This window comes from Perognathus longimembris, chromosome 9 (genome assembly GCF_023159225.1).
Source record: "Perognathus longimembris pacificus isolate PPM17 chromosome 9, ASM2315922v1, whole genome shotgun sequence".
NCBI lineage: Eukaryota > Metazoa > Chordata > Mammalia > Rodentia > Heteromyidae > Perognathus > Perognathus longimembris.
The window spans coordinates 5094914-5122853 of record NC_063169.1 but is presented as its reverse complement, the minus strand read 5'-3'; the positions used below and the strand labels follow the sequence as shown (position 1 = coordinate 5122853).

The window sequence follows — 27940 nt, the reverse complement described above, 5'->3', positions numbered from 1 at the left end:
ACAGAAGAGGTAGGTATATTTCCACATATGAAAAATCAATAACAGCCACAAATCAAAACAAGAAAAGCCTGATAAAAATCAACATGCTCTCAGATTTCTAACTGTACATGAATGTAACTATCTTACGATGTCACTAGTAAGGTATGAGTTGTTTCATGTTTCAATCAGACAATAATCTTAACTTTCATAATAGATTGCTGCTAATGATAGGAGTATTCAAAGGCTGCCTTTTCATCAAAAAGAAAAAAAAATGTTTCCCACAATGATTTGTGCCACGCATCTGGTCACCTGAGGCCACCAGGAAGGGATTTGCCTGTTCTTTTGTATTTTTTCACCAACACCATCATCATCAAGCCTCTAAGATTCTACAGAGATCAGCAGATTTTTAAAAATTTAATTACAACCCAAAGGGAATCTTCTAACTACAGAGGTGGAGAGAGCTGACCATCATGGACAAGAAACAAATTCAAATGTCGCCATCCACGTTTCCATCGTTGGGCAAGAGAATGGAAGGTAACCGATTCTAATTAGTAAGTGCAAATGGGGAGTTAGCTAAAAAGAAAAAAAGAATTCCTGAAGACTGTGTTTCTGTGATCATCTAAAAATCCAGGCTGAAGGATGGGTGATCGCAACACACGTGAAATCTCCACCCCCGGCCCGGTGGGCGTGGCGGGGGCGCCCAAAGCCACGGTGCCACTGCTTTGGTGTGAATATCAAGGCTAATAAAAAAAAAAAAAGGTCTAAAATAAAAACGTTATAAATAAAACATCTGGGTATTGTACGGAATGCTTGCTCAGCCTAAAGGTTTCTGGTACACAGAGCACATTTGCCTTTTCTCCCCACCCCAAACCCTCTGCTTCTGCTGTCCCTGAAATTCTATGTGACATAGGAGTTTTCTCACTGCTAAGCACAGTTAAGGCCCCGTTCAATTTACTCTCCTTTTGCCTTTCCGTTTCTCTGGCTTTTGCCATTTTCTAACACTAGCTGTTTTTCTGCTTTGCTCACACCATTGGCTGCAATACCATTCGTGGCTACTTTCCCATGTTTGGCTTTCTTAGGCTCATTGTACGTCCGGGCGTAGAAGTTGAGGAAGAGGAATATGAAGCTGATGGCGTAGGCGATCAGAGCCCAGTGCATCCACTTGGGAAAGGGGCAGTCGGTGTACAGAGACAACGCCGTGTGTCCGATGGTCACATGGAACTGGACCTGCGAGACAAAAGCAACAGGACTGGACTAGCGACCTTCATCCGGCAGGTAGCACCAGGGTCTTCTACAGACTATCAGGGGACCCGATTAGGGTCTATGTTTGAAAAGCCCAGTGCTTTTCTGGCTCTGTCTGGTTCAGGACACAGCGTGAAAGCCGTCTGCTCAGCAAGGGCTTCCCTACTGGGAAGCGTATGCCAGACCCCAGAGCCACATGTCAGAGCCACAGAGAGGCGGGGGTTTCATGGAGTTTTATGGCAGAATTCCAGCTCGCTCAAGCTGTCTTTAGTGATTCTGCACCGTCCATCTTCCCATTAGACTATAACTCCAGAAGGCAGGGCCTTGGCCTTCGCGCTCACACCCATGTGCACTCTAAGTATTTGTTGGCTATTGTTATCTAATGAGAGAGAACCAATGGTTTAGGAAAGAAAAGCAGTAATACTAAAGGAGGTCCTTTTTTGTTCCTTCCTCTTACATTTTAGACTGACTTTTTTCCTACCAAACTTTCAGCAAGCAAGTACATACACTTTAAAAAACTAACTTACCAAAAAGGCTCATTTCTTGTTTCACACAGAAAGTAAGAGAATTTGCATTTAAATAAACCGTTCTTTCAAAACTAATATTCTGCCTACAATTCACAGGGGTTTGAAAATAAGAGTAAAGAAGAGTTTTCAATGTTAAGCACTCTTAAAAAGAGAAAACCCAAAACTACGATGCTCAAAATCTGAACGCTAAATTCTGAAGTATCACTGAGTCAGTGGCTTCTGATATGAAGAACTGCAGTCGGCAGCCGGCACCGGAGGCTCACACCTTCAATCCTGACCACTCAGGAGGCTGAGGTCGGAGGATCAAGGTTCGAATCCTGTCTACAAGCATAAAGCCCATGAGATTCTTATCACCAACTAACCAGCAAAAAGCCAGAAGTGGAGGTATGGCTCAAGTGGCAAAGTGAGGTGAGAGACTCTCGTTCAGGCCCCGAGTTCAAGCTCCAGTGCCAGCACTAATAATAACAATAATAATCATAAAGTCTATGGTGTTTATAAGTAATTAATCAGCTGGTCATCCAATTTGGAATAAGCCGTTCTGGGTTCTTTCTCAAGGGTAGCATTAGCAAATCCTGACGTTACACCAGATATTATTACGATAATTTATCCCACCTAAGCGAGAGATTTGTATGGAACAGCATTTATCATTCTCATGGCAAACTCCCAAATTTTCGGAACTGTGGCGTCACCCTGGTCCTCAGCGCCTGCACCGGGCAGAGGGTGTGCACAGGGTGCACCCCACAGGAGCCGGGGCAGGGCGGGGAGCGGGCCCATCACCCACTGACAGCGGAGAGAAAGGACTGGCACAGGCAGGACTCGAGGGAACTTCCCCGGCAGCCCCTGGCAAGTGAGAGCTCAGGCCCAGCCCCGAAAGTCGTGTTTCCTGTTTGGTTAGGCAAGTGTGTAGCAACATGAAGGCAGAGATGGATATTTCCACATGTGATTCCACTGATAAAACTGTGTACACGCTATGATTAAAGCCAATTATAATAAACTCTAAGGCTCGGAGATTAATTGCCAACCAGAGACCAGCTCTGAATGGCGCTTTGGCGCTGTTGGAAGCGACTCAAAGTCAATCCAAGAGTAGCTGCTCAAACTGTCTGGTCTGAACAAAGCATTTGAACATCGCTGTCTCTGCTCTTGAACACAGCGTAGAGAATGAAAAGGTGTTCTCTGGCCCTAATGCCTTCCTTTATTAAATCCCTCTTCTCAACTTTACATTCGAAGTTTATGGGGCTAAAAAAGGGAACAAACCCAGAAAATGTAAGCAAGGACAAGATGAAGAAAGGGACACATTTTAAGTTTAAAAACAAAAAATCAGGGCTGGGAACATGGCCTAGTGGTAGAGTGCTCACCTCGTATACAAGAAGCCCTGGGTTCGATTCCTCAGCACCACATATAGAGAAAAAGCCAGAAGTGGCGCTGTGGCTCAAGTGGCAGAGTGCTAGCCTTGAGCAAAAAGAAGCCAGGGACAGTGTGCTCAGGCCCTGAGTTCAAGCCCCAGCACTGGCAAAAAGAGCTGGTGGCTCACACCTGTAATGCAGCTACCCAGGAGGCTGAGAGCTGAAGATTCTAGTGCCAAGCCAGCTCAGGCAGGAAAGTGTGTGAAAATTTTCTCTCATCAGCCATCAGAAAGCCCAAAGTGAAGGTGTGCTCCAGGGGCGGGCTGCCAGCCTTGAGTGGAAAAGCTAATGGAGGGCCCCCTGCTCCGGGTTCAAACCTCAGTAGTGGGGGGGGGGGAGTCACTCAAGGAAAAAAAACACTTTTTCGTAGTCACACGTGAATCTACATATTTTGTGTTGTGTTTTGATTTTTAACCAACCATTCTATTTAAAGTTATTTATTTACTTGTCTATTTATGGTGCTAGGGGCTGAACCCAGGGCCTTTCACACGCCAGGCAAGTGTTTTACCACTAGGCTTTACCTCACCACTAACCACCCATTCTATAGCTGTTGTTGCTGTTGCTGTGCGCCAGTCCTGGGGCTTGAACTCTGGGCCTGGGTGCTGTCCCTGAGCCTTGTGCTCCAGGCTAGCACTCTACCACTTGAGCCAGAGCTCCACTTCTTGCTGTTTGTGATTAGTTGGAGATAAGCGTCTCAGGGAATTTTCTGCCTGGGCTGGCTTCAAACCATGATCCTCAGGTCTCAGCCTCCTGAGTAGCTGGGAGTTGTTGGCTTCTCTAGGCATTTTAAACGACGGGGTCTAGCGTTGCCATTGGATTACTACACGGAGGCGATGCACAGCCCGAGGACGCGCTGTATGAGGGTGGCGGCACAGGGCTGGGCACTCACCAGCTGCAGCATGGTGAGGTAGCGCTTCCACCACAGGTACTTCTGGATCCAAGGCCCGAAGGCCGTGAGCCCGTAGTAGGAGTACATGATCACGTGGATGAAGGAGTTCATCTGGGCCCCGAAAAACGCTTTGGAGAAACAAGAGGCAAGTGCCAAGCAGAGAAAACGTGAGTAGTCAGGAGGTAGCAAGGGGAAAAATAAAGGAATTCACTTTATTTCCTAACATTGGATCCTTCTTTAAAGTTCAGAGTTAAGTATTCTACCGTAAAAAATAAATACAAATATTGTTTGGCCAGGCTCAAAATCAGACTCGGCTGGAGGGTTTGTGAGACTCTTGGCTCCAATTGATCACCAAAAACCTGAAAGTAGAGACGTGCCTCAAGTGGCAAAGAGCCAGGCTTGGGCAACAAAGCTCAGGGACAACACCCAGGCCCTACATCTAAGCCCCAGGAATGGAACCAAAAGAAAAAGTGTATCCTTCAAGTGTAAAGAGCTTTCAAATGGTAAATTCCCAAATGGAGTACATCAGTAAGCTTAAAATACACTTTAATATAAAAATACTGCCTACATTACTTCTGCTTATAATACTGTTCAGAGAAAAAGTTATAGTACAAAAGCAGGCCCCAGTGGCGCATTCCCATCATCCTAGCTACTCAGGAGACTGAGATCGAAGGACGGCAATTCGAAGTTAGCCCGGGCAGAAAAGTCCATGAGACTCAACTCCACTTAACCACCAAAAAGCCAGAACTGGAGCTGTGGCTCAAGTAGTACAGTAGCAGCTTTGAGCACCCTGGCCTTATTCTCAGTGCTGAGGCCCTGAGTTCAAGCCCCGATACTGACTTGAATAGGTTACAGTACATCTAAGTGTTTAAGTAGATTTGTAAGTGTTCCATTATTGCTGTTAGGTGTGCCAATGTGCATACAATGACAAAATGCTACTCAGTTCTTGGGTTTCTATAGCTTTGAATATAACAGCAGCACACACTCACAATACTCTATTTAGTATATGCCTATATACGAGATATTCAGGTTGAAATCAATACGATTCTTTCTGTCCAGAATATGAAATCAAATCCAAGTAGAGGTAACAATGAATCTTGTCATGAAGTGATATAAAGGGTCAGTTCAGACTTACAATCGTCTTTATACTCAGTGTGACTGTAATTGTATGATCTTGTACTGCCTATGTTGTACTCATTCCTCAGGAGGACTGGAACCCAGGCCTTCGCCAGAGGAAGCTCGGCGTGAGCCACACGTGACCTAGCTGCATCCAGATGGGCTTTAGCGCGGCTGGCACGGTACACGGCTTCCTTTCCGGGAAGGCTGCGGCCTGTCTGGCTCTGGGCCAGGACTACCAAGAATCCACACTGGGGTTTGCATGTGGTGTCCTTGGGACCAGAACTGCTAACTCCTGCCGACCTTGAGGTTATTTTCTCCACTGGTTTATGTGTATCTCTGGGGTAAATCTTCAGTGTTAAGAGGTTTTAACTGTTTTTTTTTTAAGTGAAGCTTTTCTTTCTCCAAAATTTTTTTCTCTTAAGTACTGTACGTGAATGATTCACCATAAAAGCAAGTTCAAGTTCAATGGTCAACCAAGTTCAAAAACCATACCACACATGCTCCAGCTCTCACCATGAAAGCAAGCTCACGGACAGGCCAAGTAAACTCCCAAGTGCTTCCTGTGTGTGTGTGTGTGTGGTGGAGGGGGGGGGGGGTGTCTTGAACTCAAGGCTTTGTGCTCTTTCTTGGCTTTCTCACTCATGGCTGGCTCTCTTCAGCCATCGCTCCACTTCTGGCTTTTTGCTGGTTAATCGGCGTGTCATGGACTTTGCTGCTGCCTGGGCTGGGTCGGAGCTCAGAGCCTCGGGGCTCAGCCTTGTGGGAGGCTGGGATCACAGCCGTGAGCCCGTGCCCAGCTTCTACCCGGCAGATCTGGGGAACCCGACTCGCACGGATGCGCTCCTCACCTTGTCCCCCGGCAACCCACTTGATCCCAATCCACCAGAGCGTGAACATTGTGCAGTGGTGATACACGTGAAGGAAGGACACTTGGTTGTTTTTCTTCCTCAAGATAAAAAACACTGTGTCCAAATATTCCACTCCTTTAGACACAAAGTACCACCATAAGGCAGCGGCTATCTGTAAGAAAAGATGGAAAGGAGGTTATAAACACCAACGACTGTATTATTGTGGCTTCTCTCCAGGGTTAATTAAGTCCAGGACACATTACACAGCAAAGACACAAGACGTCAATTTTTTTTTTTTTTTTTTGCGTGAGCAAATTTGGAGCTGAGGCATCTATAATGGAAGAGAACTCAACACTATCTCTGCAGTTCCAATACAACTAGAGAAAGTGTGCAGACTTACACGGGTGAATGCACACACACAAACACGAACCTGGCTCTGCGTCTCAGCCTGGCAGAGAAATTGACCTGTCTCCTTTGTGAAGACACTGCAAGCACAGTGCATAAGCCCCGCTAACCCTCAAATAGAGCTACTGTTCGTTTAGGCAACCAGCAGTCTCGATTAGTGTCTGGCTATAGGTCTTACCATGCCTGTTTGTAGGAAAAAGTAATAGTAAAAAAAAAGAAAGTCTTTAAAATGATCAGACAGACAAACAAAACAACAAATATTCCCTAGGTCATGAATATAATCCTGCTTACAGGGAGTAAGTCTTTTCTTTTCCTGGGCTCTAATTAAGACACCAGATGGTGCAGAAAGATTATATGACAGGCTGGGAGGAGGACTGTGCGGAGGTGACCTCTGAAGAGGTGGCCAAGATAAGCAGAGAAGATGAATCATTTTAACAGTACCTGAGAGGTAGTACTTTTCTACGAAGCGTTTCCATAAGCATCATGTTAAGTTAAAAAAAAAATAACCAGGGCTGGGGATATGGCCTAGTGGCAAGAGTGCCTGCCTCGGATACACGAGGCCCTGGGTTCGATTCCCCAGCACCACATATACAGAAAACGGCCAGAAGTGGCGCTGTGGCTCAAGTGGCAGAGTGCTAGCCTTGAGCGGGAAGAAGCCAGGGACAGTGCTCAGGCCCTGAGTCCAAGGCCCAGGACTGGCCAAAAAAAACCCAATATGTCAGTAGAGAACTGTTATCTACTTAGATAAGTTAGGGGGGTGTGTCCGGGTGTGACACATAGTTAGGGGGTGTGTCCGGGTGTGACACGTTCACTCATAGACAGGTACAGGCATGTGTCACAGTGGGAAAACATCCTCACTTTATAGCTGCATCTAGGGATGTCGTTAGTTTTGTTGTGTGTTTTGAGGGTTTGGTTGTTTTTTGTTTTTCTTTTTGCTGTTTAAATCGAAGTGACAACTTTATTTTTTGTACTGATGTTGGGGAATGAGACCTTGGGCCTTGTTCCAACCTGAACATCTTAGCTCGCTTTATGTTGAAACCTGGCATCAAGCAACTCTACAGCCCATAAAATCCAACAAGGATTCCCTCAAATTAGAATTTCTAAACATAGACAGTAAAGAGAAAGACCAAAGTCTTTTATTGATTGAGAGTCATTTCCTGAATTTTCTTGAACACAGTCTTAAAAATAATTGGTTGAAAATAGGCTTTAGGTAGTTTTCTGTGCACAGACACTATAGTTAATAATTATTTGGTTAATACTTTTAAAGTAACTGCAGCCCTTTGGCATAGAAAATTCTAGGATAGAGACAATGTCGTATTTTTTCCTCCATGTGTGCCTTTAAGCTAGTCACAGTTTTCTTCTAATGATCAATGGTTCTCCTAGTTTGTAAACTACATTACCTTTGTTTTTGCTTTGTTTTTTGTTTGTGTTGTTTTGTCTGTGCTGGTACTGGGCTTGAATTAAAGACCTAGGCATGGCCATTAGCTTTCCTCTAAAGGCTGCTGCTTGAGCCACAACCTCATTTCTGGATTTTTGGTGGCACCTGGAGATAAGAATCTCTCAACTCTGTCTGCACAAGCTGGCCTCCAACAGGGATCCCCAGATCTCAGCCTCCCACATAGCTGGAGTCATTGCCATGAGCCACTGGGACCCCACCCACACACAGGAGTTCACGAAATACCAATTAAAATGAGTTCTTGTTTCTTCCACTTACACTGTGCAGTAATTTAAAATATTGTATTACTAAACATTATAAGACATATTACTCGTGATTTTTCTACAAATAATAAAGACCAAGTTTATACCTATACAAATTACTGTTTAATTTCCTAAATATCATCTAGTTCGTAACATGTTTTCCTCAGATTTTTCTTACCAAATGAGTTACTCTTTCTGATTTTTCCATTCTTGACTCCACGCACAAAAATCAAAAATAATATTTTTACATAACATATGGAAAGTGCTAGATACTTTCTATCCATTATGCATTTACTCTCACATTGCCAAATAAAAGATCATGCTGGAGGTATGAAAGCAGTTTTAAGAGAGAGAGAGGAGAGAGACAGAGACAGAAAGAGATTGAGGACAAAGAGAGAGAGAGATCAAGAGAAAGAGAGATAGCCAGCATTTTATTGACTCCAAACAACTCAGCATAATTTTACAGCCATATTGAGTATAATTTTTACCTATATAATTATAAAATAATTACTGGGAAAGAGTGAGGGAAGGGGTGACATTGTCCAAAAGACTTATGTAACTATAACCTTTGTACATTGCCTTTATAATACATTTTTTAATTTAAAAATAATTATCAGTATTTTAGCATACTTACTCTGACTTCATTAACATTATTGGAGTAGTCTACAGTCTGGCAAATATAGCTGTAGCCTGCATTATAGGATCCCATGAACAACTGCAAGAAAGGAACAATATTAAAAGTTTTATTAGCTGCAGCATTAAATACACTCAGCTTCATAAGCAACTTCTCAAATTATTAATATTAATATTAAAATGTGAAAGTAATAGCCTCTTTTAAAAGTTTTCAAATCCACGAAACATTGATTGGTCATTTTGATTCTTTTTCTCTTTCTTGCCAGGCTGCGGATCAAACCCAGGGCTCCCTTCCACCTGCTGGGCCAGTGCTCTTCCCCTGAGCTCTCTCTAAATGTCTAATGCACTGGAATTTCTAACTGTTACTGTGTGTCAACTTTGCTCTAGAACTGCAGTGTATACTAAAAATCAAACATAATCTTTGGAGGAAGGCATTATCTGCATCTACTTCATAAGCCTAAGCTATCTTAACACAGCCCATGATTTAGATCCAAGAGTTGTCCTGCCTTAATTCACATCTTGTCTTTACCCAGGATGTCAGAGCTAACAAAGTTATCCAAGCCAGATAAACTATTTGGCACTCCATAACCCAGGATGGTCTCAAACTCCTGATTCTCCTGCCTCTGTCTCCCAAATGCTGGGATTATGGGCATGTGCCTCACACCTAGCTTCTTTAGACTCTCTTCACATGAAATGGCTTTATCAGCTGGGTACACCTAAATTCCTAGCTACTCAGGAAGCTGAGATCCAGAATATCAGGGTTGGTAGCCAATCCCAGCAGAAAAGTCTCTGAGATTCAATTGAGCAGCAAAAAGCAAGAGTACAGTGAAGCAAACTCAAGATCCTGAGTTCAAACTTCAGTACTGAAAAAAAAAAACAAACCCAAGGCTGTTAGATGTCAGATTTCCTTTCCAAACTACTTGGACAATTTTCTGGCATCCAAAAAAAGCTTAATAGCTGGTGACTATGGTATGACAGTGAACTCATTTAGGCTGTGTGGGTTTGGGACCGTGGTAGAGTACTTACTTCTGGGCCCACCCCCAGGATTAAACAAACAGGCATGGATGACTGTTAACTAGTTTGAGTTTCCCCACAAAAATACAGTAAAAGGACATAAAAAGATTTAACTTGAAACTGGTATCTATTTCTGTATATTTAGATCCATTACCCAAGCCTGAGACTAATAAATAAGGATCTTAAGCAAATAACTGCTTTTTAAAAATGTTTGTTGGTGGTATGAGGTTTAAACTCAGGACCTCACTCTTGTTCCAAACACCAAGAAAAGAAAAACAAACCCCAAAAACCTGTCTCGCTTAACTCGACTACTAACAACCTGAGACAGTGCAGATGTAGCTAACTGTTATCTTGGGATCCAAGACTGCGATGGTTCATCAATAATTGATATTCATCAATTCATCAATATTGATAGCTCATCAATAACCCCGGAGAGGTGTGACACTGAGTGACCTTAGGGGACAGACCTACCTCTCTGAAGATGAAGAGGTTCAGTAAAACCATCCCGAAATTATAGACGATGAGCACGAAGCGCATCTGGAGCGGCTCCCGGTCCTTCATCCACTTGGGACCCAGCCACACGAACAGGAGATAGAGCGTGCTAATGCTCAGCGTGGGCCAGGGCGACTGCATCAGGGGCCAGTCCTCCACGCGCTTATCTGCAGGGAAGGAAACCACGCACCGTTACAGGGCCGCATGTGGGGAAAGGAGCGGTGCGTTCACTTCGCTTCCTAGTCCCCCCAAATACCAGACCCAGTGACCTACAAACCAGAGGCAACACTCAAAGCTGCTTCTGGAAATTTGCTCTGGTCGCTCATGGTCTACACTATGTTTTACAGAAACCTCGAAAAACGAACACAAGAAATAAGAAAGGGCACTTAAAAATACAACAGATACTCTCGAGAGGAGAAGTGCTTGAGACTGGGAACAGGTGGCTTATGCCTGTAACCCTAAACTACTCAGGAGGCTGAGACCTGGAGGATTATGGCTCCAAGCCAGCCTGGGCAGAGAAGTCCATGCAATTCCATCAATTAAGCAGCAAAAGGCTGGGCTGGAGGCATGGCTCAAGTGGAAGGGTGTCAGTGGGGCAAACCCTCCTAGTACCAGAGAAGGAAGGAAGAGAAGGCGGGGGAGGGAAGGAGGCAAGGAGGGAGGGATGGGGAGAATGGAGGAAAGAGAAAGAGGAAAATGATGCTGCAGACTGAAAATACATATTTTAAGGTAACCCCGTGTTACATGGGAAATTGGTCAGTGTGTGTCGGCATAATTTGGAAGCTGCATCTAGCTCTAATGCCAGTTAACAATGAGATGGGAGAGATTCATGGTCAATGGAATGGTGAGCTGAAATTCTTCTGGATAGTGAAAATAAAAATACAGTTCTACTGAGGGACTCCATGGTCCCTACAATTCACCTCAATGGTAATAGGATTCAAGATTTTGCTTTTCTACTGAGTACATGCATCCATTCACTCTCCCACAAATAATCAATGTGTGTGCTTAGAACTTACATTTGTGTAAATATGATTGACCACACAATTCTGATGTCCATACTATTCAAGCGAATATTCAAATGAATCTAAGGTAATTGCTGATTACAAGGTTTACTAAACCTATATATATATGCCAAAGGGTTCTGGGTTAGAAACCTAAGCACTAAAATATCTTACTTAAAAGATACTAACGTGGGTATGGCTAGGGTACCTCAGCAGTAGAGTGCCTGCCAACCACACGAGGCCCTGGTTCTAACTCTAGCACTGAAAACATGGAGTGATGAAAGGTGAAACACAACCTCATGAAGTGCTGAAATCACTACTGCTTCAATGAAACTAGTTCAAAAGCTGAGATCCTTCCAGCTCAAGCAGGAGGATCATGAGTTCAAGGCCAGCTCTACTGTTCTTGGAGATCAAACACATTTCAAAGTAAAAACACAATAGGACGAGACTTCCCGAGAGCCACCACGGTTTTCCCAGGGACTGCTATCCTTCCTTGTTAATTATTCTCCTGGGACCGCACCTTCCGCAGTCAAAGGCCCTTCACTCATCTCCATAAACTCCTGAAGCCTAAAGCCTTGCTGTAAGCCGCCGTGTCTTCCTCACAAATGCTAAGGTAAATACTGTGTGTTCCATTAGACTGCGGGACAGAGCCAAAGCATTGTGAGTAACCTCTGTAAGAAAGAAAGGAAGATAAGTTTGTCTGGTATCTCTATGGATGGTTTCTCATTCCTGGTCACACAGATGATTCCTACCCCAAAGAAAGGTTTGAGCAGTAAGTAGGAAAAAAAGAAAAGAAAGGAAGGGGAGGAAGGAGGGAGGGAAGGCAGGCAGGCAGGCAGGGCAGGCTGGCTCATAATCTTTCCAGAAGTTAAGAAATTTAAAAGAATGACTTTTAAACTTTTACTTTGAGATGAGGACCTCACGATGCTGTCCAGCTGGTCTTGAACGTGAGGGCCTGAGGGATTCTCCGGTGCCTCACCTCCCAAGGAGCTGAGACTACAGGCACGCACCACCCGCCCAGCTTGCACTTGGTTTATCACCACGGTAACATTCTCTGGGTCAAGTAAGGGAATTTAGAGAGGCCCGTCAGAGCAGAGAGACCTGAACGAGAGGCTGGCGAGCTCTCAGGACACAAAGTGAAGGGGAGCCAACAGAAGAGTTAAAAAAAAAATGGAGGAAACCGAGGTATCAGAATGGATGTGAGGGGGCCCGGGGGCAGGGAGACTGGCTGAATTCTATCCAGCACTGCCCTGCTACTGTGCCCTCGGGGCACAAGTGCCCTTCACCTCCTTCACCATAAACACTGACCGGAGACAGTGAACCAGACTGGTGCTTCCCTGGCTTTCATAGACACGGTCACCTGGAGCAGCAGCGGAAGCGCAGGGTCGGATGCCGTCAGCCTTGCCAGGACGATTGGGCATTTTCTGGGAAACATCTACTGGATGTTTAGCATCATCCGTGGACCGCCCGTAAGCAGTACGTTCAGTCACCCCAGCCCAGCGCCAGGGCCTCACCCCTGAAATCCTAGGTCACGGGGAGGCGAGGACCTGAGGACTGCCAACGTGCAGCCGGCCCGGCAGCCTCTGGTCCACAATTAACCACCCAAAGGCCTCAAGTGAGTCATGGCTGAAGCCGGTGGAGTGCCAGGCTTGAGCAAAATAGTTCAGGGCCAGCGTCCCAGTCCTGAGTTCAAGCCCCAGTACTGGCACACAAAAACATGAAAAATAATTCGATGCTCTCATAGCCTATCACCTTCTGGAAAGTGTACTCTGTATTTCCAGTAACAATTAGGAGGAAGAGTGGGCTGAAGTCGAAGAAAACGAGGGAAATTTGCCTGGTGAGGGAATCTGCTTTGCACCTGCGCACCTTTCCTGTCGGGTCCCATCCCAGGGCTCATCACCCTCATCCAGGCGTCCCCCTCCCCCCGCTTCCGGAGCCACGTCCCAGGCGGCAGGGGGGTGGTCTTGCAAGGTGTGGTCTACCAAGGCGCTTCCACATCTACTACGGGTAGAGAACGGAGTTCGCCATTTCCCTTTGGTCGAATCTACAGCCTCTCGACTAACCAGCTGGCTTCTTCCCGATCCTCCTCAGTGCAGGTGCGTTAGCCTCGAGTCACCAACACCCAGGCCTGAGGATGAGGCGTGTGTGTGTGTGTGTGTGTGCGCGCGCGTGTGTGTGTGTGAGCGCTCTCTCTAAGGCTTCCCGTCACTGTGTCCTCGCTCACTCTGCGGCTCCCTCCTTTCTCTCCCCAGCCATGCAAGCCTTCCGTCCATTCAGCATCCACTTCACAAGTCCCCGCTTCCAGCTCTGCAAGTGCACACGCCTCAGAGGAGCCTTCCAGTTCTCAAGAGGCAGGCGAGCTCCTGGGAGAGAGAGGGTGGCAGGCGGGACCTAAACCACAGACCAACACCACCCGCCCACGTGGCCTGCACACAATTTCTCCATGCCCTTGTACCGATTGTGTGCGCGTGTGCGTGTGCGTGTGTTTCTGTATTTACTTGTGGTATTGCCTCCAGAGATCCTGATGTGATTCAAGTATCCTGTTACGTCTTCTTTGCCACGAAAAGGAAGACGTGGATGCCACAGGCAACGAACAGTCCCGCATGAGAACGTGGTGACCCACCATTACCAACAAGGGCCTCAAGACCTGAGCACAAGTGTTGGGGGGCTAAAACAGTAAAGGAAAATCGTGAGTTGCACGATTGTACTTACTGAGCTTTTGTAGCCTTTGAACACGTTAAGATAATAAGCTCCCCGTATTTTCTTGATCACAATCCTTTTTCTGGTACCAGGACTTTGACTCAGCACTACGCGCTCTTTCAGCTTACTTGCTCAGGCTGACGCACGCCACCACCGGAACCACACCTCCAACCCTGCTTTTTGTTAATGAGCTGCAGGAGGAGTCTCAGACATTTCTGGCGGCTGGCTTTGAAACTTCACGCATACAGATCTTAGCTTCCTGAGTAGCCGGAATTACAGACATATGTCACTAGTGCCTGGCTGCAAATGTTTCAATATAAATATTTTCAAATCAAATAAACTGAGTTCAAATCAAAGATATATTTTTAATCATATTGTCAGTGTCCCAATACTAAACTCTTACAGATGGGATTCCATACCACAAATTTAATTGGACAACAAATGAAATTCTTTTGAAACTGTCTCCTGTCTGTCCCCAATGAACTCAGATTCTGTCACCAAAGTGTGTCAGGACCCAAACATGTTTCTGTAATATGTGGGAATTCTCAGAAAGTGTTCCTGAGAGGATCAAAAACAACACAAATCTGTAATTTTTCTCAATTTGATTTTTGAATTGTCCTACTTCTATATTTCATATTATGCTCATTGCACTAAGGTCCAAAAACTGTTGTACTTATTTTGAGCCCATTTATTAATAGTTCTAAGCCTTTACTAGAATTCTACACATTTGAGCTTTAGGAATAATCCCTTTACATTGAAACTCATTTGTACAACTACTTAAAGATAATTTTAAGGTTATGCAAAAGTAAGACAAATAATAAAAGATAAAAGGAATGATTCCTTTGTCCTATCACATGAAATTCTTAGCCATTTTGTGTCTTGTGGATCCACACGGCTATTTTTGTGGCATCCATACATTCAGTCATTTTAAGGGAGAAAATTCCCCTCCATTTGTTTTTCCAAATACCGGTGCAAAAGATTGGTCCTTAAGAGAAAAAGAAAGTGAGAGAGACCTGGGAAAGTTCCCTTAGTACCATAACAAGAGATACTCAAGCAAGCCATGCCTGTAACTTCTCAGGGGCTGTCACCTGAAGGCTGTGACCTGTAAATGCTTTGGAAGTCAAGATACTGTATGTTGGGGGGGGGGGGGGGGTAAGACGTTGATCCTGCAAAAGAGACAGGATTCATCAAAGACTAAGAGAAATTATGAAAGATCAGATTTACTCTCTATTTTCAAAGGACACAATTAGAACCAAGGAGAGAAAGTTACAAGAAAGTAAATTTCATCTTCGCTTAAATTCGGACTATCGCTAAAGCATTGGATCTTTCCCTCTGTAGCCTCCTTGGGTAGCAAGTTTCTTATCTTGTCTTAATTTAAATAAGCCACGTAGTGTCGCAGATCGAGGTCTAAGGTAAAAGGTTAACAAGGAGAACTACGAGGACTACGACTAACACATCCTTCTTTCTCGGGTGACCTCAGCATGCAGTCCAGGCTGGCTCAGATCCTGGCACCTCTACTTCCTGTGCGTCCCCCCCACCGCGGGGCTCTGACTTGAGTTCACCCTTCTTGGTCGTTAGGGGGTTATCTTTTCTTAGGAAACAGTTCCCAGTGAGAAGGGTTTCATTGTTTTAGTAAACTCGGAGAGAGCCAGACTGGTCTGTTTACAAATGTTAATTTGGACAGCAGTGGTACAATTTTATCTAGATGGAGAAGTCATGTAATTGCCTAGTAATTGTGTGAATATTGTATCTTTGTGGAAAATGGTATGGGGCGGGAAGACTGGTCCATCTGAAAGGGGCATGTCCCTGAACATCTTCCACTCACACATTCAGTCCTCTTGTCACTGGTATCTTTAGATGTCACGGAAGCCAAATAACTCAAAGCCTTGACAGCTAAATGGTTTGGATCACGTGACAGCTTGGTACCTGGCCACACAAAGCTCATTATCTGCCCAAGAGTCAGGATTTGAAAAGTCAATCGCTTTAATGCCCAAGTACAGTGGAAGCATGGTAGAGGGGACACTTGAACTTCTTCTCAACCAAGAAACATCTGCCCAGCAGACAAGAAGGCAGAAAGATCTTTTTTCAGAGGGCAGAATTAGAGAAACTTGGAAAAATCCTCTTAGCAGAATGACAAGGGATACTGAGACAAAAATATCTCAAAGAACCAAATGTATAAACAGTTGAGAAGAACTCAAACACTTATTTTGGAAATGAAACAGACCAGAAGTGTGGGGTATATACAGGGGAGAGGGCAGGAAGTGACCGGAGGTTCTTTACCGGGTCCTGATGATGAGGTGCTCAGAATTCACTGTGTTCATAAGCTGGCAATACTTGACTGATTAGGGGTGTGTGTGTGTGTGTGTGTGTGTGTGTGTGTGTGTGTGTGTGTGTGAGTGTGCACTATGGCTTAATCTCAGGGCCTGGGTGCTGCCCCTGAGTGTTTTTACTCAAGGCCAGCGCTCTTGCACTTGAGCCACAGCTCCACTTCAAACTTTTTGCTGGTTAACTAGAGATAAGAATCTCATGGACTTTCCTGCCCAGGCTGGATCTTCAGAGCTCAGCCCCCCAAGTGGCTAGGAGTACAGGCATGAGCCACTGGTGCCCGGCAAGGTTGGGTGTTCAAGCATTCGTGGGACACACTATCGGAGGCAGAAGGGAATCAGGCCTGACCTGGACTTCCCAAACACCTGCCTGCTCCCAGGATGCTCACATTAAGAACCAAGTGTGTTTTAAAACCGCACTTTGCCGGGCCCTACCCAGATTGATTGGTCCCCATCTTCCAGCACCATGATCACAGTCCCCCAGCAACTCTGACGAGCAGCCAGATTGGCAGTCCAGAATGATACAAGACAGCCCAGGAGCCAGGACTCAGGGCGCCTGCTGACGGGTACAGGGCAGGCGACTTGGAGACATGGCGAGCCGTGGACGTGAGAGGCAACAGGGCGAGACCACTCACTCCCTGGCCACGGCCTGGCAGCGGGCGCAGACAGGAAGTCAGAATCGAGGACAGACTTTCCAGGGAGAGGGCGGGTGGGGGAGGTCACAGTCCAGCAATGTTGAACACGTGCTAGTCAGAGGACTGAGCCACCTGGGTTGGACGCCCACAGGGGAGCTGCTTTCCACCACAGGGACATCCGAGTTCCAGGTCCCTGGGGAAAGGTCCCATCCAGGGAGAAATTCAATGGCAAGGGTTTGCACCTGGGGACGTTGGAGAGCAACGGGGAGGGATGGCTGTTTATATACATAATTAGATTCCAACTCTGGCTGTCATCTTCTAAACTTTGTAAAATGAGGTTAATAGGAAGATTATCCAAATCGCTTGTGCACGCACACAAACTCCAGTCCTAGGACTTGAGGCCCTGTCCCTGAGCTTTCATGCACAAGGCTGGCACTCTACTACGTCAGCCACAGACACACTTGTGGCTTTTTGGTAGTTAATTGGAGACAAGGATTTCCCAAACTTTCCTGGACTTCCTGCCTGCCCTGGCTTCACATCATGATGCTCAGATCTCAGCCTCCTGAGTAGCTAAGATTACAAGTGTGAGCCACCAGTGTTTGGCAGCTACCTTTGTGATTCAGGCAAATGAGCAATTGACCAATATCAATGAGTTATTGACCAATATCATACTCTTTTTCAAAGACATACAAAATTCTACCCCCAAACATGCCATCAATTGTTTGGATGCCTTTGTTTTCTTGAGACAGAATTTTGCTACATCACCTATGCTGGTTTGGAACTTGCTATGTCGCCCAGACTGGCCTTGAACTCAAAATGTGCAATCTCTAGAATTCTAGGATTACAGATGTGTGCCATCATCGCTGATTCTTTTAAATTCATAACAAGCACATTTACAACTTCTTCTTTTCCATAATTGTAGATAGTTGCAAATTGTTTTAAATAAATATATATATATATATATATATGTATACTCCATTCCTTGACTCTGAACGTTGGCCCATGCACCAGTTTATTTAAAAAAAAAAGATCACCTGATAAGAAATTCAGAATCTCAGGCCTCCCAGAATGAGTAGGCAAAAATCTGCATTTTAATACGATTACAATGTGATTAACTCACTAAAAGTGAAGAAGTGCTCATGGCTGCTGAGCAATCTGAGCCTCCTCTATATAGCCTGTAATCGTGTCATAACATAAAAGTTTGGTCTGCTCCTATGACCCACTGGAAAGAGTCAGTCACTCGTCTCTTTCCTCTAACATCACTGACACCTGTCTAATCTACCACAAACAAAAGAAAACCACTGCCTAGCAATCACTAAACCCTGCACAGCTGCAGGACAGTGTGCAAGCCATCAAGAAGGGCAAATGGAGAGTGGATTTGCCCAAAGTACTTTATCAGCATGAATGAAAATAGAATAATAAAGTCTATAAAATATTGTTCAAACAAAGGTGAGGAAGAATAAGAAAGAATAAAAGAGGGTGTGGATTTTATCAAAATACATTACATGCATGTTTAAAATTGTTACAATAAAATCCTTTGGATGAGTAAAATATGTTAATAAAAATTAAAAATATATACAAAGCAAAAAGACATCAAGAAGTATGGTATACACCCTACTCTCTATCATCTTAAACTAAAACCAATAGCTGCAAATCAACTCTCTTCCCTTTTTAGACATCTGACTAGTAACCAGCACTAATATACTAAGTGATCTTGCCAAAAAACTTGCTTTTATGGACTACACAAATATAAAGGCTCTTAGCAACACAATGTCCACTGTAGATTGTAAGTACTCCAAAGGCAAACTTCAAGTCTTTTTCTATCATAAATGTTACAAGGGCTCAGGTCAGAGCCATGTTCCTTGCTAAACTTTATAACAATGCCTGGTATACAGAGAATGCAGAAAAGTTTTCTAGAAGAATCTAAGAAAGAAGCCATTTCTATAATAGTGAGTGACTGAAATATCGCCTTGCGGCCTCTTGAGTATAACCTAAGATATGATACTCAACATGTTGCTCAAGTCAAGTTATACTTTGTGCATCAATGAGGTGAAAAGGCAAAACTGGACCAAATGGGGCAGGTGATGGGGTGGGGTGTAGTCTAGACTGGAGCGCACATTCTGACCATTGGCACATTCAAGGAAACACAGAACTGTCTCCTTCGCAGAGACGGTCTCCAGCCCTCTGTGCGCAGAGAAGAAGACCGAACCGTCCCTGGAAGAATGGCAAAGAAAGGGCAGAGTCTGCAGAATGTGGCAGTGGACAAGGGCAGAATTACATTAGAGAAGGGGCGGAAGGGAAACCTTGGCCAGCAAGGGAGAAGCAAGGTGAGTGCGTGGCCGAGGGCGGGAGGGAGGCGCAGCGCGGGGAAGGTCAGCAGGAATGACATTCTAGGTCACCCAGCTGTTTAACAGTCACCTGTGAGAGAAAGAAGAGAGGCAGGAGCTTAACGACAGAAGAAAGAAGGGGAGGGAGTGCAGCTCTCATCTCTTTTCCTATTGGTATGTAGGTGTGTACACACACACACACACACACACACACACACGGGCAAGGAAATTTCATACATCAGAAGAATGCTATTATGCCAACTGCAGTGGGACAGATGGAACAGGAAAAAATTACGACGAGTGAAGTAAACCAGGCGCAGAGAGACAAAGGACAGGTGTTTTCTCTCATACGTGGGCACTAGAACTAAATCATAAACATATATGGAAACACGCAGGACCACAAGCATACACAGGAAGCGACTACAGGACGGCACCAGCAGAGAGGACGGCCAGGGTGCGGCTCCTCTCAATGACTGACAGCTTAACAAGATGAGGACCGGGAAGCTGGCAGAGGGCGGGCGTTAGGGCAGACTGGGGAGAGGAATACTGATCAAATGCAGTCCTAACACGCAATGTCTACATGTGCAGTTGAAGTAGGAAACTTAGGGGTTGGGAGAGATGGAAAGGATGACACTGAGCAATAAGCATATTTATTGTTCTCACAGAGTGGCATGTTGAATTGAAACCCCACTGCACAACTCTTTTTTCTCTTCTTCTTTTTGCCAGTCCCAGGGCTTGGACTCAGGGCCTGAGCACTGAGCTTGGTTTCTTTTTGTTCAAGTGTAACACTCGACCACTTGAGCCACAGCACTATTTCCAGCTTTTTCTATAGGTGTGGTGCTGAGGAATCAAACCCAGGGCTTCATGCATGCAAGGCAAGCACTCTACCGCTAAACCATATTCCCAGCCCCAACTTTCTTTTTAAAATGTGGGGTTTTGTTGTTGTTGTTTGTTTGTTTTGCCAGTCCTGGGGCTTGAACTCTTGAGCCTGGGCACTATCCCTGAACTTCTTTTGCTCAAAGCTAGCTCTCTACCACTTGAGCCACAGTGCCACTTCTGGCTTTTTCTGTGTATGGGGTGCTGAGGAATCAAACCCAGAGCTTTCATGCATGCTAGGCAAGCACTCTACCACTAGGCTATATTCCCAGGCCCTAAAGATAAATTCTAAATAAATTCAATTTTTTAAAAGCTCGCTCTTTCAAGTTTTCTAGTTCAAAATCACCAATGCTAAATCTGAATAATTTAATGCAGAAATGTGAATAACCAATTCCTTCAGTGGCTTAATATACTTGTCTCACAAACCTCAAGACATATTCTAACTAATGTGCAATTATAAATAAAATCCCATATTAAGATATTTAAGGATGACAATATTCCATGAAAAATTACAAAAACTTTTGTTCTTTCATTGCTTTTGCTTTGTTTGCCAGTCCTGGGGCTTGAACTTTGGGCCTGGGCTCTGTCCCTGGGCTTTTTGTTCAAGGCTAGCACTCTTAACTCTTGAGCTACAGTGCCACTTTCAGCTTTTTCTAAGTAGTTATTGGATATAGGAGTCTTACAGACTTGCCTGCCCAGAACTCTGATCCTCAGATTTTAACCTCCTGAGTAGCTAGGAGTACAGGCATGAGCCACTGGGTGCCTCACTAGATGTTTTTTTTAATTAATAAATCAATTAGTTAAGAATTCTACCTATAGCAAAACCATTTGCCTTCTTTTTCATTAGCATACAGAAGCTATACAAATGGGCAATCTGTTGTAACATTTTCATATTTGTATATGATATATTCCAATCAGTCAATCAATCCCCCCCCCCCAAAAAAATCATTTTGTTTCTATTGTTTTCCCTTTGCTGCAAAACTTGATCTTCTGGGCAATGTTATAAAAATTTTAAGGTATGCTATCAAACTTAAAACCAAAAATGATAAAAAAAAAAAAAACCAAAACAACACAACTTAGTGGAGAGGAAGGCATTCTACCACTTGAGCCATGCCTCCAATCCTTTCTGCTCTAGTCCTTTCTCGAGTAGGTTATTATATTTTTGCCTGGTCCAGCTTTGGACTATGATTCTACAAATTATCTCTTCCACGTGGCTTAGATGACAATCACTAACCATCTCACTCAAATTCCTGAGCGAGATAGGGTCTCACCAAGTTTTTGGCTGACACTGAAATCTTCCTGATCTCTGCCACCTAGAAATATTCAAACATAAAGTGTCTGTAACGGAATGCTTTTGTAATGATGCTGCTAAAATTTTGTATTCTCTATAGAAAAAAATACGAAAAATGTGAGATTGTGTTTATATAGATATCTAAGTCTTTGCTTTAGGACATAGGAGAATTCAATAAAGTGAATGATATAAACAATATCGATCCATGGATTACAAATTCAACTCTTGGTTATCTTAAGGAACAGTGATAAAGTTAGATAGGCATAGTGCTACTTTGCTCAGGTACCTACTAAGTACCTGCGGCATTTGTTTCTCCATTCCCTTACACATCTCTTGTAGAATCCCTAAGATAAAGCTAAAAGGACTAAGAACAAATTTGCTCTTCTTTGTATTTGGACAGTGTTGATAGCAGTTTTGCTGTAACATATTTAAGTTAATTCTATACAGTGAGATTTTTCAATTAAGCATCAATGTTATGTTAATCAAAATTGCTTTATCTACTCAAAGAATAAGTTGTCTATAGAGCCAAGTAGTTGTAACAATTACCTAGTCTGATACCTTGAAAAAGCTGAGGTTGGGAAAAGCTAAGGGAGTTTTCTAAACACCCATGACTATTTAGCAGTAGCCCCCAGGGAAGAAAGCAGAGCCAGTGAAATGCCAGAATTCTTCCCATTCACCCCACAATGTCCCCATTTCCACACACAGTACAATGCTGCGGAATGTACAAAGAAAAGAATAATTCTAATTTTCACACCTCTTTCGTGCTACTGAGTGATTTACTGTTTTCATTCATCACATTTAGTCAACATCAGTTGAACTTACAATAAAGTAAGGATAAAAATCACGTTACAGACTTTTTTCATTTGGTGTGGTCTAGAACTATATTGGTGTTTAGCAATCACAACGTGTCACTGCTCATAATTATGCAGATTAGCTGAGTGTGGCAGCCCAGGCTTGCAAGTCAGCCCTTGGGAGGCGGACTTGGGAAGATCCTGAGTTGGAGGCCAGTCCGGAATGAACGCATAGTGAGACAAGTGCTGGGGAGAAACACCTAAGAAGGGGTGAGCAACAGAATAAGGAGGCAAGTAGTGAAGAATTAAAAATCGTGTGTTCATGACTGAACCATGTGCTCCACAGTTCCGGGGTACCCTGGTGAGAAACGGCCTTGGAAAGCAGGGATAGAGGGCAGCTGAAGAGGAGAGGAGGGAAAGGCCTGGGTAAGGAGCAGGCACTTCTACTCCAAGACCACGGAGCTTCTTCGGGCTGAGCAGAGCTGCGGTGCGGGCCAGGGGGATTCTGGGTGAGCGAGACAGAAAGAAAACATGGAGGCTGCTCCGGAAAGCCCTATGCACGTCTTCCTCTTCTCTTTTCTCAAAGTCCAAAGTCAAGTGATTTTTAAAAATAGTTTATTTTCATACATTCTCGTTCTCAGGGGAAGTAATCATAGCACGTGGATCTGTCCCACCCAAAACGTCCTAATGACATGGCGAAACATCTAAAGTGAGAAAAGACAGACTCGCTAAACTCTTCTCTCTGTGCTAATAGATACCTAAATCTAAAGAAAAGCCATAAATGAAAAATAACTCATTGCATTAACCCGTGTTTAGTGTTAAATCATTTGCAGATGACATGGCTTGAGAAAAAATTCAATTTTGAGATTGAATTTGAAAAGGATGGTCAAGGGCTTTGTGACTGAAGACCGCAAAAGCACTGTTGGAGATGGGTTTAATCCTTAAAATCTCTGCCTCCCTCCGCCAAAGAGCCTACAAGCCTCACACCAGGTCCTGACACTAGTCTCAGAACCTCACAGAGCGTCCTGAAATTCCATGTGATCCCATGTTTGACTGCAAGGTGCGCGGGGGAGTGGACAGGAGAATGTCAGGAAAGCCTCCAACCAGACCCAAAACGGCACGGTTCCTGGAAGCTTCAAGGAAGCTGAGACATCACTGAACAAAAGAAAAATCCTGACCCAGGGAAAGCCCAAGTTAGAAGCTTGACTTACAGATGCGGAGGTTGATGGGTGCACTGAGGTATGTCAATCAAACTCCAAACTTGAATATGATGGAAGACTAATGTTTACTAATAACAACAAGCTGAATTAAAAAAAAATTTTTTAAAGGAAGTCATGATCCATAGTAACTGTGCTCCCAAACTAAGCCAAACAAACAAAACCTGCTTCCGACAGTAACACAGATGAAAAATTAAACAGTAACTCTTGACAGTCAGCCAGATGCGTAACATCGAGCTGACAACGTGTAAGATGCCAGCTCCTCTGCCACCTCGCAAGCCCTAGGATAAACCTGCTTCTGCTCCAGCTTGCTGGAGCTGGGTTGGGTAGGGGCCCCACATCACAACTAGATGACTCACTGGTTGGTCCTTACCACAGCCGGCTGCCCTGGCTTACTTAGCCAAGTTCCCTTGCCTCGGCATCGGCTGTGTTACTACACCGACCCCAACCTTATGTGCCAGTTTCAACTTATTCCCAGGCAGGGGTAAGAAAACTGTGGAAAAAACAAAATCAAAAATAAAACAACAACCACAAAAACCCAGCTTCAGCATCTGCCAAATGGCCCTTCCTTTCACAACTCAAGACACAGTGCATGCTGGACAGCAAGGGTTGAGCACAAAGACTTTTGTGCACTTCCCTGAACCCTCAGCTAAGCCTTACTGTGAGTCAGTAATCGCAAGCTGGGCTTTGTGAACTGCAGCCCAGTATCCTCCAGAACCTTCTCTGAAGGACCATCTAAGCCTGGCTTCCAAACTGCACCATCGTGCTACAGGAATCCTCCTCTCACCACGCACCCTTCTGCCCACACCAAAGTAAAACTCATCAACTGAACTAGAACTGGTTCTAGTTACTCGCAAGGCTGAGATCTGAGGATTGAGGTTCAAAGCCAGCCTGGGCAGAAATATCCCTGAAACTTTTACTCCAATGGACCAGCAAGGAGCCAGACCTGGAGGTGTGGCTCAAGAGGCAGAGCACCAGACTTGAGCAAAAAAAAAACTCAGGGAAGACAGGAGGCCCTGAGTTGAAATTGCCAGTACCAGCACACACACACACACACACACACACACACACACACACACGAAAAGCCTAAGCTAATTGGCCTTTCATGTCCTAACTTCAACTACCAAATAAAATATGAGAACTTTTCATTGAAGTTCAGGTTACTGTATCTTTGGCCTGAGGACTAATGTAAATCGCTCCCCACCAAGATAAATGAACAAGACCTGTGTAAAACCATGAGGCCAGAAAGAAACAGGGCAGCTGAGGAGACACCTGATTTACTGCATTTCTATGCTAGATGTAGGGCCTAGAGAAATCTACTAACATTTATTGATGTAACAAAGTTGGATGCAATCAATAAATACTATGGATGTTGATACAATGAGAAACATTTAGATTTGTCACATTTTAAAATCTGCCTACTTCTTAATTAGAAACCCGGCCTAGGCTCATAGTCCTAATCTTTCTGATGTATTCATAACATAAACAGAAAAAAAATAAGGAGGATGAAGGAATACAAAGTCCAACATGCATCTACAATTTATTCCATTAGATCCACATTACGATCCTTGTTCTAAATATCTAACAAACATTTAGGGAAGTCACGAAGTATTTTGATTGCTTTCCTAAAAGAACAGCTCTTTCCAAGTATCACTTCCAATGTGTACAGTGCTGCTTCTACACTAAAGGCAGCATGCCCCGTGTCAGCACGTTAGGGATCACATTCTGTGTTTGCTAGATATGGGCCTTTGGAAAAGCCTGCCTTCATCACCTTGCTTTGGGTATGTTTTATTAAATAGCACTATTTGATATTAAAGATCGAAACGATCTTTTACTCTAGAAATTCTTTGCTCTATGGCAAAAAAAAATTGCCTGGACTATCAAATATTCTCTAAAAATCTGTAAGTAGTGCTCCTTTTATGATCGTGTAAAGTAGATGTAATTGATTTGCACTTTGATAGAAAAAAGGTATATGAAGGGATTAAAAGGGAAGGAAAAGGGCTGGGGATATAGCCTAGTGGCAAGAGTGCCTGCCTCGGATACACGAGGCCCTAGGTTCGATTCCCCAGCACCACATATACAGAAAACGGCCAGAAGCGGCGCTGTGGCTCAAGTGGCAGAGTGCTAGCCTTGAGCGGGAAGAAGCCAGGGACAGTGCTCAGGCCCTGAGTCCAAGGCCCAGGACTGGCCAAAAAAAAAAAAAAGGGAAGGAAAAGCTCATAACCACAGTTCTAGGACTGGAGAGATGCAGATTCTTCTGGAGAGATTCGCTCTTCCTGAATAATTTGCATCTCACCATCACGCTCACTACTATTTCTCTCCTACCCACTCTGATTTCTTCTCTTTTTCCAAATATCGGAATCGCCAACTTTGTGCTGTCTTGTCTAATAAGCCCAACCTTAGCCAGACTATACGAGATTACAGAAGAGCTGTTCTTAGAAGGGGAGCAGCATGGTCGAGGCTAATGGAAGGACCAGAGGAAGCGGAAGAGGGATGGGCAGGGAAGGAGAGGGGCATCTCCCCCAACTCCATCTATACCCTCCCTCAACCAGAATCAACCCCCACCTTACAAGGGCAGCAAGGAAAAAGGGCCCGTCCAGGTGAAAAGGCATCTCTGTCTACGCTGGTGATTGAGACCAGGACAGGCTCTCAGGTTTCGTAAGGGGATCGCAGGAGTGCAGGTGAATACTTTCCTCCCTCCTGCTAGCGAGGGGTCCCTTGAGTTCCGCTGATTCTCTCACTTCTCAGGCCTGACCTGCAACATGCTATTATTTTACATGTCCTGCAAAGCTAATGGCAAGCGTTCCTCTCCCAGCCATCCATGATCTTTCTCATCTAAGCATCATTAGGAAGGAACTGGCCAGCCCAGAAAGGTGTATTCTACCTCGGCTGTCCACTTTTCTTTCTGAGACTCAGAACGTGAGAAAGCTCGGGGACAGGAAGGGAATGGCAGGTGACTGAGCACACTCCTAGGTGTGGCTCTGGCTCCGAGGATACTGGAGGGCCTCAACAATTCCTGACTCCAAAGTATGCAAAGTGAAATTACCTGCTGGGGAAACTTGTCTGCTGTTCGGATCAGAACAATTGCACAATGAGAATCTCTGATGCAATGTCCCAAGCCAAATCACAGGGATGGAAGGAAGGGTATGTATGTCTTCCCCAGGGTTTTCAGGCCCAGCCTGACATCAGTGTGACGGGACTCTAAAGAGAGGCTGCGAGGAGCAGCACTCCATTCGAAGCTGCCTCTGGGACCAGTGTGGTGGTACACACCCACAGTCCCAAGAACTTGAGAGGATGGGGAGAGGGGAACCACAGCCAGCCTGGGGGTACAGAGAGAGAGAGAGAGAGAGGGAGAGACCCTGCTTGAGAAACTAAACACAGAGCCACCTGCCTTTTACCTTGCTCGGTTCTAGGGGCCCATTGCATAGCTTATCTCCCAGTGCCTGTCAGATTTGAGTTCTGAAACATGACACTTTTTAAAAAGTCAATGGAGTATCGATGTCAAAAAAACACCAAAAACACCACAAAACCACGCTCCACATGCGAAAGTCCAGCAGACATTTTGTCCGCAACCCAATCCTTGGTACATGGCACCGTCCTGCTGTGCGCCCCCACCATCGCGCGCGCGCGCGCTCACCGCCTCGACTCCCTGCATCCCGGGGCACCCCGCGCCCACGGTGCCCACGGTGCCCACGGTGCCGCACCGCACACCACCGGTGACAGGGCGCTCCGGACGCCGCGGGTGCCCTCGCATCGCCCAGCGCCACCAGGCGGAGGGGGGAGGGCGGACGGCGGCGTGGCAAACACTGGAACCGCGGCTGCTTCCCTACCCGCCACCGTCCCCCCCACCCCGGGGAAAAAGAACACCCCTCAACCCGATGACAGCGCCGCCAAACACACGGGGGAGCGGGGCCGGCGGGCCGGGCGGGGCGGGGGGGGGGGACCGGGGGTCCCCGGCGGCCGGACGGCGCCGCGCCCGCCGCAGTGCGCCAGGCCACCGCGGGCGGCTGGTGGAGAGCCTCGCCCCGGAGCTGCCCGACGGGCGCACGGGTCCCCCCGCCCGGCCCCGGCCCGCTCCTCCCCGCGCCTCCGAGCTCAGGTCAGGGGCGACGCTGCGCGCGGGGGGCCGGGCGGGGGGGACCCGCACCCGAGGGGCGAGCGGACGGGAGGCGGGGAGCGCGGGGCGCCTCGCTCGCCCCGGGCTCGGGGCGGCCTTAACGTCCGGTGGGGGAGAACCGGGCGCCCCCGCGCCGCCGCCACCGGCTGGGATCCCAACAGCCGCGGGGCCGCGGGGGGCCGGGGGGCCGGGGGGCCGGGGGGCCGGGAGGCCGGGGGTCGGGGGGCCGGGGGGGCCGGGGGGCCGGGGGGCCGGGGGGCCGGGGGGCCCCGGGGGGCCGGGCGAGGACGGGGCGGCGGCGCGGGTACCTGCGATGGACCAGGTCCAGCGGTAGAACTCCATCGTGTCGTTGAGCGCCGTGGACATCGCGCTGAGGACCCCGCCCGACTGCGAGTCCGGGAGCCCCATCGCG

General features: G+C 45.9%; 1 protein-coding gene across 1 annotated transcript; it reads right to left on the bottom strand.

Annotated features, from left to right (window-relative positions):
• Positions 1–27940, bottom strand: Elovl4 (ELOVL fatty acid elongase 4). Its single transcript, XM_048354579.1, has 6 exons — positions 27837–27940; positions 10229–10416; positions 8745–8825; positions 6008–6179; positions 4041–4168; positions 1–1206 (listed from the first exon to the last, which is right to left on the bottom strand). Exons 1-6 carry the CDS (start codon positions 27934–27936, stop codon positions 931–933), a joined length of 945 nt encoding a protein of 314 aa, XP_048210536.1. The 5' UTR covers positions 27937–27940; the 3' UTR covers positions 1–930.